Source organism: Argentina anserina, chromosome 6 (assembly GCF_933775445.1).
Source record: "Argentina anserina chromosome 6, drPotAnse1.1, whole genome shotgun sequence".
Lineage (NCBI taxonomy): Eukaryota > Viridiplantae > Streptophyta > Magnoliopsida > Rosales > Rosaceae > Argentina > Argentina anserina.
The window spans coordinates 5,892,485-5,912,528 of record NC_065877.1 but is presented as its reverse complement, the minus strand read 5'-3'; the positions used below and the strand labels follow the sequence as shown (position 1 = coordinate 5,912,528).

The following is a 20,044-nucleotide window of genomic DNA, read 5'->3' as shown; positions in this document are numbered from 1 at the left end:
AAAACCTGTATCATCCCCCACGCCCACTTGTAGAGAATTCACTAGTTTGAGACAATCAGGTTCAAACACTACCGGAGATAAACTAAATTTCACCGCCAACAATCAGATGAACTTAGTTGTTTTGTTCGGGAGAAAACTGTTCGTTGTTTTCTTGTTGGCTGTGATCATACCCCGACTTTACCGTAGCCCTAAATATTAAATTGGATATCCTGTATCGCTTGCCATAGACACCGAGCAAATTTGATAGTGACAAATATACTCATAATTAGGAAAAGTGCTCCAAACTTCAAATCTTGATTTGGCCATGCATTACTATGCATTTACCCCTCTGATATGATATTGTAGATCAATGAGCGAGGACATAGTCATCGAGCTCGTGAAAGTTCTTGACAGCAAAGTCCTTAATAATGCTCGGCTCAGGAACCTGCTCATGAGCTTTCTCATACTCGCACGACTATTTCACCAAGCTCCCTTCTCCCTTAGGATTCACGGTCAGGATGCACTTGAAGCTCTTGTAGTACTTGAGCAGATCACCGTCGATCGATCACCCGGTAAGCTTTGTTTGTCTCATCAACCTAGTCGATCGTCTCCTTTGACACCTTCACAATTGGAGAACCTACACACGTACACACACACACACACACACACACAGAGATATATATATATATATATAAGTACGTAAAACATGTAAAACTATATGAATGTTACTCGACAAGAGATCATTCTCTACGGTGATCGAAGTTTACCTTCAGAATATGTTATGAGGCGAATGGAACCAACAGCCTTGCCGTCGCCTTCAAGGACGTCAATGCTTTTGTAATCATGAGGGAAAGCCTTGTGGAAGACTTCGGTCGAGTCCCTGAGGCTCACCCAGTACTTTTCCGCCGGAGATTTCACCTCGACTTCCACATGCATGAAGCTTTCCAACACCTGAATCAGCCATTGATATGTAGCAAAGGGAAGGAAATGCAGTGATGGATAGAAAGATATGGGCAGAAAGGGAAAGGAGTAGAGCTGCCTGAGATCGAAGTGATGTTGGGGCATGAATATATAGTAGGGAGGGACTTAAATGGAGTGGGAGCAAGTTCAACTGCCACTTTAAACAGAAGCGGCTTTAGCATCATTATCCCATACCTTGGAGTTTCTGTTACTCCATATAGCCCACAAACTCATCAATAGAAGAGGGAAACCCTGTGGGTTAGTAGCTTGACAACTCACTAACCAATAATATACACGAGGTTCCAAGCCTGGAGCCACAATATGTGCTTCTTGGAGACCAGAAACAGCATGAGTGCAATCTCCAAGTGCTTGAACCGGAGACTCTACTTCCTCTTCACAGAATGGGCACTGGGTATCAATATAAATACCTCTCTCACTAAGCCTACTCTGAGTAAGAAGAATATTAGCCGCTGCTTTCCAGGGGCACAAATCTTCACCTTTTTTTTGGAACACAAGCCTTCCATATCTTATTCCGCAACATAGAGCTTGGATTAGGGGAGGCAGGTTCCTCCAACACCCGACTCCGAGCCGCATGATAAGCAGACTTCACTGTAAACTTGTCTTTCCTATCAGCACCCTAAATCCACCGGTCCAAATGAGACCGAACACTAACAGGGAGAGCAAGAATCTGGAGTAATAATATCTACCGGAATATGTATTCCACACACCAGGATGTGAGAATAAATGAGCTACCTTCTGAACCCTGGGATTCCTAAACTGAGTCAAGTCCACTCCCTCCAACCAAGGATCATCCCATATGCTTGTAGATAAACCGTCTCCAATCTGTTTATGTATCCCCTGTCGTTGAAAATCTCTCCCTGCTAAAATACTATGCCAAGCATAAGAAGGAGCCAAGAGGGTCTTCTGTCTTCAGCTGTGTTGATCATGAAATCCTCATGTACGACTGAATTATACTTACTGAGATGAGAAAATAAGGGGATTACGCTGCGTTATGTTTCATTAAACGGCCACAGCCACAAATTGAGATGCATCAATTGTAAAATATTAACGAGAGATATCTGTGACGTGCATAAGACTAACGAATTGAGCGCAGGCCTGGTAAACTGATGCGCTCTAATAAAGCATTGATTTCTGTCCACTTTCAAAGAACGAAATCAGAAAACAAACTCGACTGAAATCTGAATGATAAGATTCACACAACAAATGTGTTGAGTATGTTTAATTACAAAAGAATCGAAGTTAACTCTACCGTCGTACTTGCAGCCTTACTCACGCGCCCCACATTCAAACTGTTGCCCATGCAGTTAATCCAATAAATTTATGCAATTGCATGGGCCGACACCAGTGAAAGAACATCAATATACAAGAATAAAGATCTGCAGAAATGCTTCACCCAACATGAGTACCTAGTTAGGTTGTTCAAGAAAATGTTGCAGCTACGGATCCGATTAGTGAATCTAGTTAACATCATGCTGACTAACTAGTAACAGTGATTCCATGCATTTGAAACCATTCAGGCATGTGGAATCTCTCATAAAGCACAGGCCTCACATCTTTTGCCTGGGCAAGGTGTTTGAGTAGAGGAAGCAGGACCTCCAAGAGCTGAAGAATCCACTTGAAAGAATCAAAGAATTTTAATCAGATTCAGACCTTGTTTCACATACTGTTCTAGTCTTTCCATGAAATGAATAAAAACAGTTTACCTGATCATCATACGGATGTCCAGCAGAAAATGGTATACATGGAACTCCATTCAATGGTTGCAGCACAAAACTAAACGGGTTGTTGTCAACTATAACAATTCGACAGAGATCTTTTGATATACAAGATAGGTCTTTCACATGATCCCGATTTTCCCTGTGGCATACACGAGGTCAGAGATGTTTCCAAGTTTGGGGAAAATTTGTGACTAACATTACCATATAATGTTCAACATTGAAACAGCTTTTTATCTGCAGCCTAGTACTTGTTCATATGGTTGATAACTTCAAGAAAATGAAAAATCAAAACGATGTGGATCAGATACTTGCAAGTGTTAATCCAAGCCAGTATGCCATTTTATTGGTGAGTTATCAAAACAGAGGGAAACAAACTATCACCACTTTCTGTCATTATCACTATAGTAAAAACATCCACGAGGGCCTGAGAAGCATTCACAATACACTAGAAAACTAAAATGCAAAATCAGACAATCTCAAATTTGGAACAGTTTCCCTTCCAGTCATAAATGAATAACCTACGTGGTAACTGTAGAAGGCCGATAGAGACGAAACTTGAACCGATTCTCCAAATCTATTCTGTCAACAAGTGGCCTTGCATAGCCTGTACAATTCCCAGAGTTTTATCCATTTAACAATCACAAAACTAGAGAAAATGATAATTTAGTGAGCAGATATAAAACAGCAAGCAAACCTTCAAGGCCAGCAGTAAATAGGACAAGATCAGCAAATTCACCGACCCGTTTCAAGAACTCGTGCAATCCAGGACGTTCAAAAACTGTCACATAACTGATCTTCGGTTTACCATCAGACTCCTCCAACCCAAAACCAAAAAATAACATCAAACACAAACCCCAAAGCAAACACACTACTTAAATGGAAAAACAAAAAACAGAAACAAACACAATAATTGCAGAGACAAGCTCCCCCACCTTATCCGAAGATACACATTCGATCTCGAACCACTTCAAACCAGCATCAGTCGCTTGAGTCCGAACAATCGCAGGCACACTAGATGTCTCGTATGCACACACTAGCGTCTCATCTAAGTCAAGCACTACCTACACATTACAACCTCCACATCAATCCAATCTAGCACTAAATATCAAACTCTTCACCAAGCATCACTATTAACTCCAATCACCACAAGCTCATTATGCCAATCACTGACAGTAACAACTAGACCAGTTCGGAAATTACTAAAATCCGCGACATTTCTACCTCAGTTAAAATAATTCAATTGTAATGAAGCAAATTTACAACAAGGATGATCAAATTCAGCTAGAATTGAGCAAGCTAGTAAAATCGAGCTGCGGCGTTACCGTGAGTTTCGGGAGGGCGGGATGGTGAGATACGACGCCGTTTTCGAGGTTGGAGGACGACGCGTCGTTGAGTTGGATTTCGGCGACGGGGAGAGGGCGGAAGGAGGAAGAAGGAGGAGAAGCGAGGAGGGGGAGGTAGGAGAGGAAGTGAGGGAGGCAGGGGGCGCCTCTGAGGATCTGGAGGATGATCTCGACGAAGAAGCCGAGCCAGTTGACGAGAGCTCGCCAGAGTTGGAGCGGCTTCGGCTCGTAAACCTCGGCGGCCTGGGCCATCGTCGACATGGGGCTGAGCTTCAAAAAAACCGACACTGGATTTGATTACACAGCTTTTTACAGAGAAGACGAGATGATGAGGGATATATTTGGCTTTTTTAGTTATTTTTGGAATATAAAAAAGGAAATAATTTTTTAAATCTCAACAGCTTTTTTGTTTTGAGCGATGGTGACTGGGGGTGGAAGAATCTGATGTGGTGGAGGTTAGGGTGGATTTGCACATGCGTGGCGTATAAGGATTGGGGAATCTTTTGTTGCTTTGTTTAGGGGTTAATTAACCCTTTATTATCCTCTTTTTTTTTCCTTTTTTTTTTGGTCGAGACCTTGTTTAAGAAATCCTCAATGTCAACAAACTTCGTTCCTAACCCCTAAATGTTGGGCTTTACCTATCTGTGGGAGAGATATGCTATAATTTATTATTTGGTTGTAAAGAAAATAAGAAAAATAAATTATAATTAATTATTATTGAGTTAACTATGACAAGAGTAGTTAGGTTAAAAAAAAGACACACATTATTCATAAAAGTAGGTGGGGATGAGATTGGTTAACTAAAGGTAGGGAGCAAATTTATTTCCTTATTAAGAGTAACGGTGTTGCTGTTTAGAAGCTAAAGTGGTGGAGAACATATCTTATGTTATAAATGTGTGGAGGAATTGATATGGTTTTTTCAGGAGTAATGTTGTTGTGTTTACGCAATGGAGAATTATGAGAATACAACTAAACTAAAGGAGAAATCGATATGATTGTGCCATTGTCGTAGGAGTGGGCTAGTAGCAAGTAGCAAGTAGCAACTAGTTTTTTGATTGCATATAATGGAATGGAAGTAAAGGAACATCTAATTTGTGACAGTATTTATTGAACTAAAACTACCAAAAGATCTGGCTAACTCTTTCTTTCTTGGAAATGGCTAGAATACACCATAGAAAGCTCACACCCAAGTGGGACCTGACACGTGGTGTGAGTCTGTCTATCCATTGTATCTGAGGGGCATCGATATCATTAGTGAGATAACATCTATTTTGTAGAAGAATAACAACACTTGGTAAATTAGTAAGGACGTTTGCGTAATATAACGATGAGGTGAAATACGGGTGAATTCCTATGGGCAAGAAACCAAGCGCGTCTCTACCACTGAACCATTGAAAGATTAGCAGGTTCAAGTTTGAAACCTACGAAGAGAAGGAGTTAAAGCTCGAAATTGCACAACGGTCTCTCCTAAGGTAAGAGCTATAATCACTAACATTGCATTTCTTGTTATCGTGCGTGAGATTTTATGCCAAATTAGGGCTGAGGAACACGTGGTTGTCGTGGTTCACTATGCCAATATTGTCATCACACGACACGCGAAAGACGACATAAAAAATTTAGACGACATAAGTTAGTTTCTTAGGTCATTGAGACGACATATAATGGATATCTGTCGTGCATAAAGTATCATATAGTAGTTAGATGACAAATAAGTGTCGTGCAATCTAATCAAAAAAATATTAGTTTGAGTTGGAATTTTAGACAAAGTAACAATGACAATTAAGTGTCGTATGATGAAACCTAAAAATTCTTAATTTTAGTTGAAGATATAGACGATATAATTCTGTGGTCTGAAAAAGAAGTATGAAATTTGGCTTTTCAATCTTGCTCGAGGGTTTCAAGCTTTCAATGGACAAAGAAACAATGACAATTAAGTGTCGTATGATGAAACTTAAAAATTCTCAATTTTAGTTGAAGATATAGACGACATAATTTTGTGGTTTGAAAGAGAAATATGAAATTTGGCCTTTTATCAATCTTGCTTGAGGGTTTCAAGTTTTCCCACACTTATTCAAAAAAATGTGGGAAGCTTTCCCGCACTTTTACAACATTTACTATAACGACATATTTATGTCGTCTAAATAAGATTTTTCCCGCCCTTTCATTTGGTAAAAAGTTCCCACACTATAGCTTGATCAGAAATTTGAAAACGTTAATTCCACACTTATTGTATATAAATTCAAACAACATAAATATGTCGTCTCATGAGGAAAACAATTGGTTGAAATCAACAATATGCCAATTATATATAAAACGGAAATGCTCTTAATTAACTATTTGTCTGAACTTATTTCCGGATTTGTAATTAAGAAATTTACTCTCATGCATAGAGATTAACATAATGAACTAATACAAAAATGTGTAGGTTTATCTTCCGATTATATGTGACGTCGCTTCTAATAGAATAACATATACGCAAAAGTAATTAAGTTATAAGATTTATTTTAACTACTCCGTCCGAACTTATTTTCGGATTTGTGATTAAGAAATTTACTCTCATGCACAGAGATTAGCATAACAAACTAATACAAAAATGTGTACGTAGGTCTATCTTCTGATCATCTACGACATCGCTCCTAATAGAGTAACGTACGCATACACAAAAGTAATTAAATTATAATAAGGTTGAATTGACGACTCACTAATACACAAATGTGTACGCATACACAAACGTGATTCAAATGTCTAAAAATCACAAAAATGAAAGTTCAACCGTTTGATATGATTACGAGAGTGAAATATGCGCATTATAAACAAAACATAAAACTTTTGGGATAGTATGAGTCTCGATCGAAGCAGTTATATAACAATAAATTAAAGAGATTATTTTCAATTAACTTAGATGACATGTATGCGTAATGTAATCAACTATTTTTTCGTCTTTCGTGAAAGTTAAGGCATCTAATTAGACAACATATATATGTAGTTGTTTCATAGGTCTTTTACATTAGGCTTTCAATTCAATTATTAGATGACATGTATGCGTATTTTTTTCTTTTGTGAAAGTTAGAGCATCTTATTAGACAACATATATATGTAGTTGTTTCATAGGTCTTTTACTTTTACATAGGCTTTCAATTCAATAATGAAAAGGGGGGGGAACATTCCCGCACAAATTAATGGGTGAGGGGGGGAGGGGTGTTCAATTCAATAATGAAAAGGGGGGGGGGGGCTTTACCCGCATAGAAAGAGAATGAAAAAATAATACTATCTCTTATTTCATCTTTCACACGCACCAACACCAGAAACTATCTCTTATTTCCTTCTTTCTTCTTTCTTCTTTCACTGAACTGTAAAGCCAATTTCAGAAAGGCCGAACGAATTGAAAGGTATGGGTCATCCGATTTCTCTTTCTCTTTATTAGGTTAATTACTCTTCCTCTTTTAGTTTAGATTTTGATTCGTTTTAGGCTTTAGGGTTTTACCTATATCAATTTGGGGTTTTGTTGATTTATTAACTGGGGTCTTAGGGGTTATAAATTGGGAATTCAAAGCTGTGTTCTTCCATTGCTCAGTCCTCTAATACCGTACTGATTTGGTTTGTTGTTTTGTATTAAGAGTGGAGTGAAGGAAGCTAATTGATTTGGCGCAAGTAGTGAAGTGGTTCTTAGCTTCACTGGACTCGTGCAAGTTGAGGTAAGCAGATTGCATTTTAACTCAAATTAAAATGGTTATGAGTTGAATATCTTTATTTGGTTGTGAATGAGACGTTACTTGTGAATTGAGTTTAATTTCTTTATTTGATTGTGAATGAATTGTTTATGAATGAACATATTGAGTTGGTCTTTGACTGATTGTTTTGGTTTGCTCATAATTGGTATTGGATAGTTTGTTATGTGATAATCATATTATTAGATTATATTATGTGATGATAGTTTAAGTTGTAATTTTTTGTCTCATACAAGTTTTCATGTGTATATAAGATGGATAAGGGACGGATGCTTGCTGATAGGAGATCTTTAAGGTTTCAAATTGGGTTTGAGGCTTTTCTAAAGTTTGCTTCGGCAAACGCTGCCGACAAATCAAGTATACGTTGTCCTTGTACAAAGCGTTGTAACCACCTTGGATTTACCATTCGGGTTATCAAGGACCATGTATATTTTAATGGCATTCTGACCAATTATTTCAATTGGAAACATCATGGAGAACCTTCTACCATGAATGCCGCTAGTGAGATTGAGTTTGAAACAGTAGAGATGTCTGGGGATGTAGACAGTGAAGATAGCGAGGGTGAGGAGATATCTAGTGACTCAAACGAGTTTCTCAGGTTTGTAGAAGATGGAGATAAACCTTTGTACCCCGGTTGTACGAAGACAACAAAGTTGAATGGACTTGTACAAACATTCAATTTGAAAGCCAAGCACGGAATGACTGATGCTTGTTATTCCGACATGCTTTTGATGATTGGGGGGTTGCTTCCTGAAGGGAATGAGGTTCCTGCTTCTCTATATGAGGCTAAGAAAACACTTGCAGTCTTGGGGATGGAGTATGAAAAAATTCATGCTTGTCCAAATGACTGCATCTTGTATAGAGGGAGACATGCTGAAGCTACAAGTTGTCCTACTTATCTTGAATCACGGTATAAGATGGGCGAGGACCAAGTTGTGAAAGTAAAGATTCCAGCGAAGGTTCTGTGGTACTTCCCTATCATCCCAAGGTTCAGAAGGATGTTTCAATCAACGAAGACGGCTAAGGCCTTGACTTGGCATGCAACCGATAGGAAAATAGATGCCTTCATGCGGCATCCAGCAAATTCACCGAATTGGAAAAATGTTGACACAAAGTGGCCAGAATTTGGTAAAGAAGCTAGGTACCTTCGTTAGCCCTTTCATCGGATGGATTTAATCCCCACAGTTCTTTAAGCAGCCGCTACTCTTGTTGGCCAGTTATTCTCGTCACGTATAACCTTCCGCCATGGTTGTACATGAAGAGGAAATACCTGATGTTGTCACTGTTAATAGCTGGGCCAAAGCAGCCCGGCAATGATATTGATGTCTATCTACAACCATTAATAGACGATTTGAAAAAACTGTGGCAAGGGGTTGAACGTGTGTATGGTGCTATAAGAGAGGAATATTTTACACTGAAGGCAGTCCTATTGTGGACTATAAATGATTTTCCGGCATATGGGAACCTCTCAGGTTGTGTCACCAAAGGATATAAAGGTTGTCATGTTTGTGCTGATGAATGTAAACCCAAATGGCTGAAACATAGTAAGAAAATGGCGTTTATGAGACATTGCCAATTTTTACCAAGACATCATCCATACCGAAAGCAGGCTGCTGCGTTCGACAATACTATAGAGGAAGATGTCTCTCCATCACCATTAAGTGGAGAAGAAGTGTTGTTAAGAGTTGAAGGTTTGGACAACAAGTGGGGTAAAACACAACCCAAAAGACAAACTTACAAGGGCAGGAAAGAAGATAGACCTTGCTGGAAAAAAAAGAGTATTCTTTGAACTTGAGTATTGGGTATATCATTTAATACGACATATTCTTGATGTAATGCACATTGAGAAGAATGTCTTAGAGGCCTTGCTTGGTACCTTGTTGAATATTCCTGGGAAGACAAAGTATGGAGCTGCTTCTCGTTTGGATATTGTCGCATTGAAAATTAGAACTGATTTGGCACCTACTGCTGGTCCGAAAAAATCCAAGTTGCCTTTAGCTAGTTGTAATTTGTTGCTAGATGAGAAGAAAATTGTGTGCAAGTCTTTCTTTGGTATGACAGTTACTGTGGGCTTCTCCTCAAACATTAGAAATCTGATCTCGATGGCAGATTTAAGATTGGTCGGTCTTAAATCTCATGATTGCCACACGGTGATGCAGTACCTACTCCCAATTGCATTAAGATCAGTGTTAGAAAAGCCAGTGCGCTATGCCATTATTCGGTTTTGCCTATTTTTCAAGGCAATTTGTGCTAAAGTCATTGATGTTTCTAGACTTAAACAAATGCAATGTGATCTTGTTGATACTGTTTGTTTGCTGGAAAAGTTCTTCCCACCTTCTTTTTTTGATGTAATGATTCACCTAACAGTTCATCTTGTTAGAGAAGTTGAGTTGTGTGGTCCGGTTTTTTACCGATGGATGTACCCATTTGAGAGGTACATGAAAGTATTCAAAGGGTATGTGAGAAGTCGACATTATCCTGAGGGGTGCATAGCTCAAAATTATATTGTAGAAGAGGCAATAGAGTTCTATTCAGACCGTATCCTTGCAGAAAATAACATAATTATGTTATTGCACAGTCATCATTGGACTTTGACAATTGTTGAACCAGCAAATCAATCTGCATATTATATGGATCCATTGAGAAAGAAATTTGATGGTGTTGAATGGCTAACAATTATCAAAGAGTAAGTGTGTAATATTGTAGTATAAGATATCAATAACTTAGTATTATTTATTGAATTCTTCCATGAACTTGCTAACCATCTTGTTATGTTTAAAGCTCCCTGCACATGTACAAGGGCCTTTTGAAGAAACCCATTGGAAAGAAACAAAATATTTCATTTAAGCCTCTTCTTGTGAGTTGGTTTATATTTTCTGCTCAATAGATTTACATGCTTATCATTTGTGTCACTTGTAAAAATCCTAATTCTTTACTTTCAGGGTACTCCGCAATAAAAAGAGGTCAAGAGTTGTGCGTATTTTGTTATGCGCTACATGAAAGAGATTTTGGAGGACAAGAACCTGGACTTTGAAAGAAAGGTAATGCTTTTTTTTGTGTATTTGTTATTAGCAAAAATGTTGATATGCCTAATGAAATGACTCAAATGAGAGTATGCTGAATTTCTTTGTTGCAGTGGAGAATGCCTACTGGTCAGACTTATACAGCCAGGCATATTGATGAGGTTCGAGAGGAATGGGCTAAGCATGTTTCCAGATTTCCAGAGAAGTAAATTAGCTAGATTCGCTTATGTTTATAGTAGGTTCCACACAGTAGTTAGTAGCTAGGAGCTGCTTTTGTGCATTTTGATAGAATTGTTGGAAAGTGTTGAACTGTATGCAGTTTCTCTATCTATGTACTCTGTTGATGTCAACTAGGTTTTTTGTAAGAGCTTCTATGTTGATCATAACAATGATAGTCTTTTGTAAAAGCTTCTGTGTTTTGGTATCTTGATACAGTTGAATTTGCTTCAATATGATTTGGGATTTATGAGGTTTGAATGGCATGAGTAGGTTTAATATAATTCAGAATTGAGTTTGAGCTATGAACAATGATTATTAATTAGCAGGTTTACAATCAAATGACATAAGTGTTTCAACAAAGAAAATATAAATGCCTTAGTGTCCTTCATCATACGACATATATGGTTGGCATTAAATGTCAAATGATAAACGTTTCAAGAAACAACATATAAATGTCTTATTGTCCTCCATCACCCAACATATTATTTCTTCCTCAATCAACGACATAAGTTCTTTAAAATGCATAGTTCACAGAATAACATCAGACCATAGAAAAATGTAGTGGTTGCTTTCATCAGTCAATATATCTCACTGATGTAACTACACAAATATGTCGTTACTTGGAATCAGAATGCTATTAACGTTCTATCTATATGTCTTTAAACACATTAGCATATGACATATTTTCAAACAAATTTTCATTTATCTTCCATATGACTATATTTAAATGTCGTGAGAGCACAACTTACACTGCATAAAAACAGAAAATAGGTAGTTTCAATATCTAAACCACATCATTTATCTGTCGTGGTTTAACCATACACACGACATATAGAGAATACATTGAGAATAATCATTCATTTATCTTCCATCTGACGACATTTTAATGTCGTGAGAGCACAACTTACACTGCATAAAAATAGAAAATAAGTAGTTTTAATATCTAAACGACGACATTTTTTAGTCGTAGTTTAATCATACACACGATATATACAGAATACATTGAGAATAATCATTCATTTATCTTCCATCTGACGACATTTAAATGTCGTGAGAGCACAACTTACATTGCATAAAAATATATAATAGGTAGTTTCAATATCTAAACGACAACATGTATTTGTTGTTGTTTAACCATACACACGACATATAGAGAATAGATGAGAATAATCACTCCACAAGTGGATATATTGACACGACAGAGCTTCTGTCGTCTGATGTAGTTTCACAAGACAGAAAAAATATGTGGTGTGAGCCCTATTCACACGGCAGACCCTTAGACGACATAAGTGTTTTAGTCAGACGACGTAGCTGCAATGTCGTGTGAAGACAATTTTGGCATAGTGGTTGTTTGAATTCTAAATCTGAACTATACCTTCAAAAGAGAATTGGACAAAATTTTGATGGAGTCGTGCGATGTGGTAATCCCACAACCATGATGTAATCCCAAAATGAAGTCACAGTAAAAACACCAAGTTACTGCGTTGACGAAAGTACTTTTATGTCCTTTTGTTAACGGCTGTTTTTGACATTGTTTTATACAGTCTCGTTCACCTGGTCAGCTAGTGACCAGGGAGAATTTGCTCAATTAACATTGGATCATACCACTTTTAATCTAATGGTTAAGAAATGAAGAGGTTTAATTGAATTAAAACACATTGTTTTATATATTTAATCAAAAATGTCGGGCCGGACTCAGGCTCGTGATGGGCCAAGAAGTGGGCCGGCCCAAGCCCATTAGCATTATGACACAATTAACGTTAAAAAATTTGTGTAATTAGAATATTTGTTTTATATAACTATTTATAATAGTAAAATAAATAAAATCTACAACACATTTAATAATCTTATTTCTAAAACGTTACATATGTCAAAATTATGATTTTTTTATTAATACTTTGATGATATTTGTGACATAATGTAATTAAAATAATGAAATAATCAAGAGGTTTATACATAAAATGTCTAATATTCAATTCTCATTATTATAATTATTTAAAGATTTATATAAATGATATAAAATTATGTGTTTAACGAGTCGATCCATGAATTTATCATGACTGGGCCGTGTCGAGTCCAAAACAGGATCGGGCAGGACCCATGTGCTAAAATATCTAGGTCCAATTCGGGCAATTACAATAATGGGCTCGGACCGTGCCGTGCCAATTTTTAACGTGCCGAGCTCGGGCTTTTCGGCCCACTTGCCACCATCTTCTTCTTCTTCTCCACCGCCTTCTTCTCCTTTGGGAAATTTCCGGAAACTAGCAGCCATCATAGACATTTTGGAGAAATCAGAGAATTCTAATAACCGTCATAATTAAGCATGAGGTGTCAAGAGGGTGGAGAACAAATTTTTCATTGATGACTGCTCCAAGCTAGGAAGCAGGAGCTAGAACCCTATAAATCTAGAGGCGGCATGTCTAGTGCCTAAATGGGTAAGACTTCAAATGTAAGATTCAATTTGACTATCTTTGATTCTTGCTTGAACATCAAGTTCTAGCCCTAATTCGGAACACTATAAATAGGGCAGTATGTGTTGCATTTTGAGAAAGAGAGAGAGAGAGAGAGAGAGAGAGAGGAACTTACTGTTATAGGAGCATAGGTAGAAGAACTCATGTTTGTATCTTTTATTGATGTGATCAATTGTTTGTTCTGTAACTTTGTGGTTATTGTATGTGGGTATGCTCTTAGTTTCTGAATCAAATTCCTTTTAGAATTTGGTCTTGTTGCTTCTTTGATTAGTAGAGTTCTTATTTAGAATCATGTTTGTTTTGTTATGATTTGAGACATATGCTTACAGAAGAGAGAGATGTTTTGGTGATTAGTTCAATTGTATTGTAGTTCATATTTTGATACTTTGGTTTGTCCAAGTTTGCTTAATTTGGTCCCAACTTATTTTGTTCATTGTTTGAACAAAATTTGTTATGCTTAGCTGTGTTTTCTTTCACTTTAAAGTTAGGCAATAGAAACTAAACCCTTGTCAAACCAATTTTAGTTTTAACCAAAATTTGTTACTTTTTCTGCTAATCTCTGATTTTGAAAAATCATAAGTAAACGTAGAAAAATCTTTTCTCTGCGATTCAAGTTTTCAATTGTTCTTTAGGATGTCTGTTACAAATGTTTAGAAGACACCATTTACGAATACCCAACCCAATTGCCCCGTTTTTAACCAAAACGTTTTTCTGGACAAAAGTTTGTCATATCATAAGTAATTGTAGATATGTCATTTTTCAGTGATTTCAGTTCTCATATGTTGTTTAGGATATCTATTATAAATTTTATAAGAACACCAACTACAAAAGCCTAGCCAAACTGTATCGATTTTTATCCAAAAGTTTACTGGTTGAGGACTCAGTAAACCTATTATCTAATTTGGGACTATTTGTTGTTAAGTCACAAAGTTCGTTTAAAGTTCTTACTTGTTTTGGTATAAGACTAAGCTTGTTGTTATATAAAAACATATATACTTACTTGGTTTTAAAAGTTAAAGGTAGAAATCAAATGTTTGAGGTTCCTGTATGGTGAGCTAAACTATTATACATGTTTTTAGTATTTAGTACTTGGTATCTTTGATTTCAGGTATTAGTTTGTTTGATTATTTCTCTCTATTCAAAATCTTTTTGTTAATTGGTTCATGCTTGTTGCAGAAGTGATGCATTAGAGTTATCAGTTCTTTACTTAGTTGCAAGTTTTCCTTATTCATGTTTGGGTGTCTTGAGAGTAATTTTCTGGATACTGTTTTAACAAGGATTCTCATTTTCTCTTATGCAAACAAGATATCAGTATCTATATGCATCATTTGTGCATCCCTATAATTGATTAGAAACCTTAAATTTGGTATGGGCTACTGTAGCATTTAATTGAGAACTTTCCGTGACATTATCATGTAGTTAGTTTCAGTAGCCATGTCCTTTGATTAGTTATATTTCAGAAATCATTTGCATATATTAAAACTCATACTTTAAGTTTCATATTTGTGTAGTTGCATGTAAGTTGTTTCAAATTCGTTGGTCAAGTTATAGTTTAAAAGCATAGGTTTGCTGTAATAACCCGATTTTTCGGAACGATGTTTGGTTTGATTTAAATTCTATAAAGTTGTGAAATTCATTTAAAAACGACAAATGGTGGTTGCGACATTACGAAACGAAAACGGAAACGTTATCGGAACGTTTATTTAGAAAAACGTTACGTTTCCGCAACGTGAGTATCGACTTTTATTCCGTCGCTCGTTTGCGAAGACTTTCTTCACGAAAGTTGTAGAGCTCGTCGATACGAGTTTGAGGACAAGTCATGTGTTCGAATCTGACGTCGGACGTGAAAGTTATTAACGTCGCAAGTTAGTTTTCCGATTTTGGAAACGAGTATAAAAAGGGAATTTTTCAGTTTAGGGTTTCCATATTTGGAAACCCCTCTTCTCTCTCCTCTCTCATCGCCTCTCTCTATCTCTCACCCCGAAACTCTCCCTCTCCCTCTTGGCTTCACCTCCGATCTCCCTTCTCAAGGAGACCTGGCCCTCACCGCCGGCCTAGGAGGCGTCGCACCACCCCCCGCAGACGACCCCGAGGTCGACGCACCCTCTCACGCCATGCCGGAGCTCCACCAACGCCGCCAATTTCTGCATTTTTCCTCCGCCGCACCCAAGCCATCTCTGGTGGTTTTCAAGCTCGAATCGAGGTGAGGTTAGCCTAGGTTGGTTGTTGTGATGATGTTGTTGAATTTTTGGGTTGATTTGTGGAGTTTTGGTGGAGATCGGAGGTCGGAGAAGGTGGGGGGATACCGCCGCTTTACGCGGCGCGTGTGGGGGCGTGGGGTGGCCTAGAGGCGGCGTGAGGCCGTGGGGAGGAAGAGAGGAGGAGAAATAGGGCGGCGGTGGCGTGCTACGTGCCGGCCTTAGGATCGGCGCGTGGGCCCCATGCGCGGTCGCCGGCGAGTGGCGCGTATACCCCACGCGCCGCCACGTGCGGCGGCGCGTGAACAGTGATTTCAAACAGTAATTGTAAAAATTTATTTTTACGACGGTGAATGTAAAAATATGATTTACCTACAGTAATTATAAATTTATTTTACATACGTAAAATGTAAATTACTTCAGTAAATGTAAAAAAGTAAATTCAGAAAGGTAATTCAGTAATTATTTACGGAGACAGTATTTACAGTTAAAATAGTATTCATACGTACAGAAAATACGTAAACATTATTATACATACAGGAATACGTAATTGATGTGTATTTGTACATGAATACATAAATAGTAACTCTGTGAACAGTAATTTCGTAAAACCAGAAAGATAAAACGGTGATGGAGCAACCATACCAATTTACAGCGAACCAAATAACATCAAATACTCAGAAGAAACCAACGAACAGACCACTGGTATCCAAAACTGTGTAATCATTTTAGTTTTGTCCAAGAGCATCGACAATGATTTTTGTCCTAAACCCACTATTTTCTAATTTCTATCAAGAATATGATCCCCAATTTGGGCCGGGTTACCCTACCAGAGCATATCCAAATGGCGGCCCGTTTAATCAACAATAGTCGCAACGCCAACTCACATCACCACCGCTCTATTCCCATTCGTGGCAACTCCGGCCAAGAAAAACAAGTCCCCCCCAGAGTTTCCTCACACGCAAATAAGACTCTGAGATAGAGAGACGACCCAGAAAGGAGAGAAGAGAAGGGAAGACATGGGCGTGGATTACTACAAGGTGCTCCAAGTAGAACGAAATGCCAAAGACGACGACTTGAAGAAAGCCTACCGCAAACTCGCCATGAAATGGCACCCCGATAAAAACCCCAACAACAAGAAAGCCGCCGAGGCCAAATTCAAGCAAATCTCCGAAGCCTATGACGTAATCATCCTCCTCCTCCTCCTCAATTCTCACTGAGATTTATCCCCAAATTTCTAATCTTTTTAATCGCTTTCCAGGTTTTGAGTGATACCCAAAAGCGTGCGGTGTACGATCAGTACGGCGAGGAGGGCCTGAAGGCAGGCGCGCCGCCGCCGGATTCAGGATTCTCGTCCGGCGGACATGACGGCGGGCCCACGATGTTCCGGTTTAACACACGGAATCCGGATGATATATTTTCTGAGTTTTTCGGATTCTCCGGGTTCGGGCAGGGGATGCCGGATATGGGCCGGGCGGGCGGGTCGAGAGCGGGCGGGTCTGCGTTCCAGAGGAGCATGTTTGGTGATGATATATTTGCTCAGTTTAGAGGCGCCGGTGAGCCCTCGGCGAGTGTGCCCAGGAAAGCTCCGGCCATTGAGAGGACATTGCCGTGTACTCTTGAGGACTTGTACAAGGGTACTACCAAGAAGATGAAGATCTCCAGGGATGTTTCTGATTCTAGTGGGTATGTACCTTCTTCATTTGCTTGTGCATTGGTCTTTTTCGTTCGAGCTCGTTATGATTTTGATTTGATTCTGTTGGTATGGTTTGCTCAGTGTGACTGTTTTCGAGTTAAATGCATTTGCATTGTCTCTTACTAGCTCTAGTTCTACATATGTGAAGTGAATGATACTTTTGCTCTTGTGCTGTCATTTTTGATTTAAGATACATCAGTGTTGTCAGTTGGACCATCCGTTATTGGAATTTCAATGTGTGGTTTTGGCTGCAAAAGATGGAACTACCTACAAGATGTTATCTTTGATCTGAATTTCAGTGTTTTGACAATAAGATGTTATCTTGTGCAACACATGTGTACTCTAGATCATCATTCTTTTCAGTATCGTGTAGTCTTTTTTTTAAGTGCTATTTTCGACGGCTTTAGGATTGATATTGATATGTGAGTAATTACTTGTATATCTAATTTATTTAGATGAAATTAGTTTACTATGTCTATATGTTAGTATAACACACGTTAAAACCTTACAATATTTTAGAGATCTATCTTGTAGATGGCTATAAAATATTCCGACAAAGGGCAGGCTGCAATGGTTAATTAGGAGATTCATAGGTGTTGTGATAGTTTTGGAAATGCTAGTGAGTAGCCAAAGCTGATGCAGAACAAGACTCTGGAGTAATAATTTCCCATACATGGTATTAGATTACCCTTGTTCAATAAGAGTCTGTGCTGATGTTTATACTTGCGTGATTATAGCCTTGTGTGAGGCTTTAACTTGATAGCCAAAGCTGATAAAAGACACACTTAAAGTGAATTCACTTGCATATACTTGTGCCTAATTATTTTGGGTTGGAACTTGAAGGATTTTTTATCTTATAAAATTTTCTCTTAAAGTACAAAGCTTTTCTCATATATCTATTGTCTCATCTAAGTTGCGTTAAATAACTGAATCTACCACCTCTTACTCTTTGTTGAAACCTACCAGATCACCTTCTAAGGATACCACATGTGCATGAAAACAAGCTTATCGAAAGTATGAACTCTTTTTTGGCAAGAAACAATTTATTGTAAGATCTTTGTTGTTTTCCGTTACTAAATTGAGTACAAATATTCTAGACAATAGTGTGAAATGGTTTCAGGAACTGAACAGCTGATTAAACAACGCTATATGCTGCTGTATTTGGTACACTATCTACATCTCGCACAAAAGATGCGAAATGCTTTAATGTAGTCATGTTCTGTGATGCTTATTATTCGTATCGTTTTCCCGTGCTGGCTGGTATTTTCAAGTGTTGATACAAAGTATAATTTTATCATTGTCACTGGCCTGGCACGATAGTTGGTTTCTATAACAGATCTACTTGCATTTATTTTCTGGTGCAATTAAATGTCTTGGGTCCTACTGTTTCCTATTTTGAACCTGTGAGGGGCACATGCACATATGGTATCTGTTGGTGGTGTTTGGTGCAAATCATGAACATTAGTCATTTTCGTCATAATTGTCTTCGGCTTGAAGCGATCCTAATGTTTGACAAAATTATAAATACGTTTGCTGGTTGGCAGTGGTATATAAGCATCATCTAATACTGTTCATGTCGAACAGAAGTTCTTCAGTAGTTATCACTGCCTTAATGAATTAGAAGATTAGGAAAGCTTCAACCTCCCAGGTGTGGGGTTTTTACTTCTGCATCAACTTAAACTGAAACGAAGTATAATGGTATGTCTATCTGGGATCCATATGCTATTAATGCTTCATCGCTCTTGCTTTCTTCTCTGTACAGAAGATCAACCACAGTCGAGGAAATCCTCACAATTGAGATCAAGCCAGGGTGGAAGAAAGGTACAAAAATTACTTTTCCAGAGAAGGGTAATGAGCAGCGAGGTGTTATACCAGCAGACCTTGTTTTTATTATTGATGAGAAACCTCATAGTCTTTTCAAGAGGGATGGGAATGATCTTATTGTCACTCAGAAGATATCTCTTGCCGAAGCTCTGACAGGTCACACTGCACAGCTGACAACCCTGGACGGGAGAAGTCTCACAGTCCCTGTCAATTCCATTATCAGCCCCACCTATGAAGAAGTGGTGAAAGGGGAGGGAATGCCAATCCCTAAGGAACCTTCCAAAAGGGGTAACTTAAGAGTCAAGTTCAACATCAAGTTCCCTACCAAGCTCACCTCAGAGCAGAAAACTGGTATTAAAAGGTTATTAACATCTGAAAAATAACTGACGGCATCTCCCCTTTCCTTCGACCAAACTCTTTTTAAGCAGCTACTGTTTGTCTTCTCTGTTAGTATCAATTCTGGAAAGGAAATTCACGCCTCGGTGATTCAGGATTTGATCAAGACCATGACTAGAAGTTTATGTTGATTTCTGCATTCCTTTCTTGCTATTCCGATCTTCTGTAGAAATGCTGGATAGACGAAAGCTTTTTAGTTTTTACCATTGTAATGTGTATACTATTTGGTAAAATTCTTTATGGTATTTCCTCCTAATCCCGCTTCCTTCTTCTCCCCCTTTTGATATCTACAATCTCTCTGTTCTTTCTCGCGTGTTTTATTAGTCTTGCCCATTTCTCTTTGCTATTTGTTACGATTATGAATAGTAGACATGATTGTACGAGTGTACGACTGTCTCGACATCAATTTTCATTTTTATTTTGATGAATTTTGGTGAGAATGAACAAAAAGTTGAGGAGGCTTGTCAA

General features: G+C 38.1%; 3 protein-coding genes and 1 pseudogene across 4 annotated transcripts; 2 read left to right on the top strand and 2 right to left on the bottom strand.

Annotated features, from left to right (window-relative positions):
* Positions 1-346: 346 nt before the first annotated feature.
* LOC126800122 (MLP-like protein 423) lies at positions 347-1,176 on the bottom strand (annotated as a pseudogene).
* Positions 1,177-2,114: 938 nt separating this feature from the next.
* Positions 2,115-4,340, bottom strand: LOC126799486 (uncharacterized). 2 transcript variants are annotated; one of them, XM_050526693.1, is made up of 6 exons: positions 4,001-4,340; positions 3,611-3,739; positions 3,373-3,493; positions 3,201-3,282; positions 2,664-2,817; positions 2,115-2,562 (listed from the first exon to the last, which is right to left on the bottom strand). In XM_050526693.1, the coding sequence occupies exons 1-6, from the start codon at positions 4,280-4,282 to the stop codon at positions 2,437-2,439; spliced, it is 894 nt and encodes a 297-aa protein (XP_050382650.1). In that variant the 5' UTR covers positions 4,283-4,340; the 3' UTR covers positions 2,115-2,436. The 2 variants fall into 2 exon arrangements, with proteins under 2 accessions (XP_050382650.1, XP_050382651.1); XM_050526694.1 differs by having other exon boundaries at positions 3,373-3,490.
* Positions 4,341-8,003: 3,663 nt separating this feature from the next.
* Positions 8,004-9,538, top strand: LOC126796735 (uncharacterized). The gene is made up of 2 exons (XM_050523475.1): positions 8,004-8,890; positions 8,935-9,538. Exons 1-2 carry the CDS (start codon positions 8,004-8,006, stop codon positions 9,536-9,538), a joined length of 1,491 nt encoding a protein of 496 aa, XP_050379432.1.
* Positions 9,539-16,579: 7,041 nt separating this feature from the next.
* On the top strand, positions 16,580-19,832 carry LOC126798398 (uncharacterized). Its single transcript, XM_050525355.1, has 3 exons — positions 16,580-16,844; positions 16,922-17,346; positions 19,119-19,832. The coding sequence occupies exons 1-3, from the start codon at positions 16,680-16,682 to the stop codon at positions 19,561-19,563; spliced, it is 1,035 nt and encodes a 344-aa protein (XP_050381312.1). The 5' UTR covers positions 16,580-16,679; the 3' UTR covers positions 19,564-19,832.
* Positions 19,833-20,044: the final 212 nt, after the last annotated feature.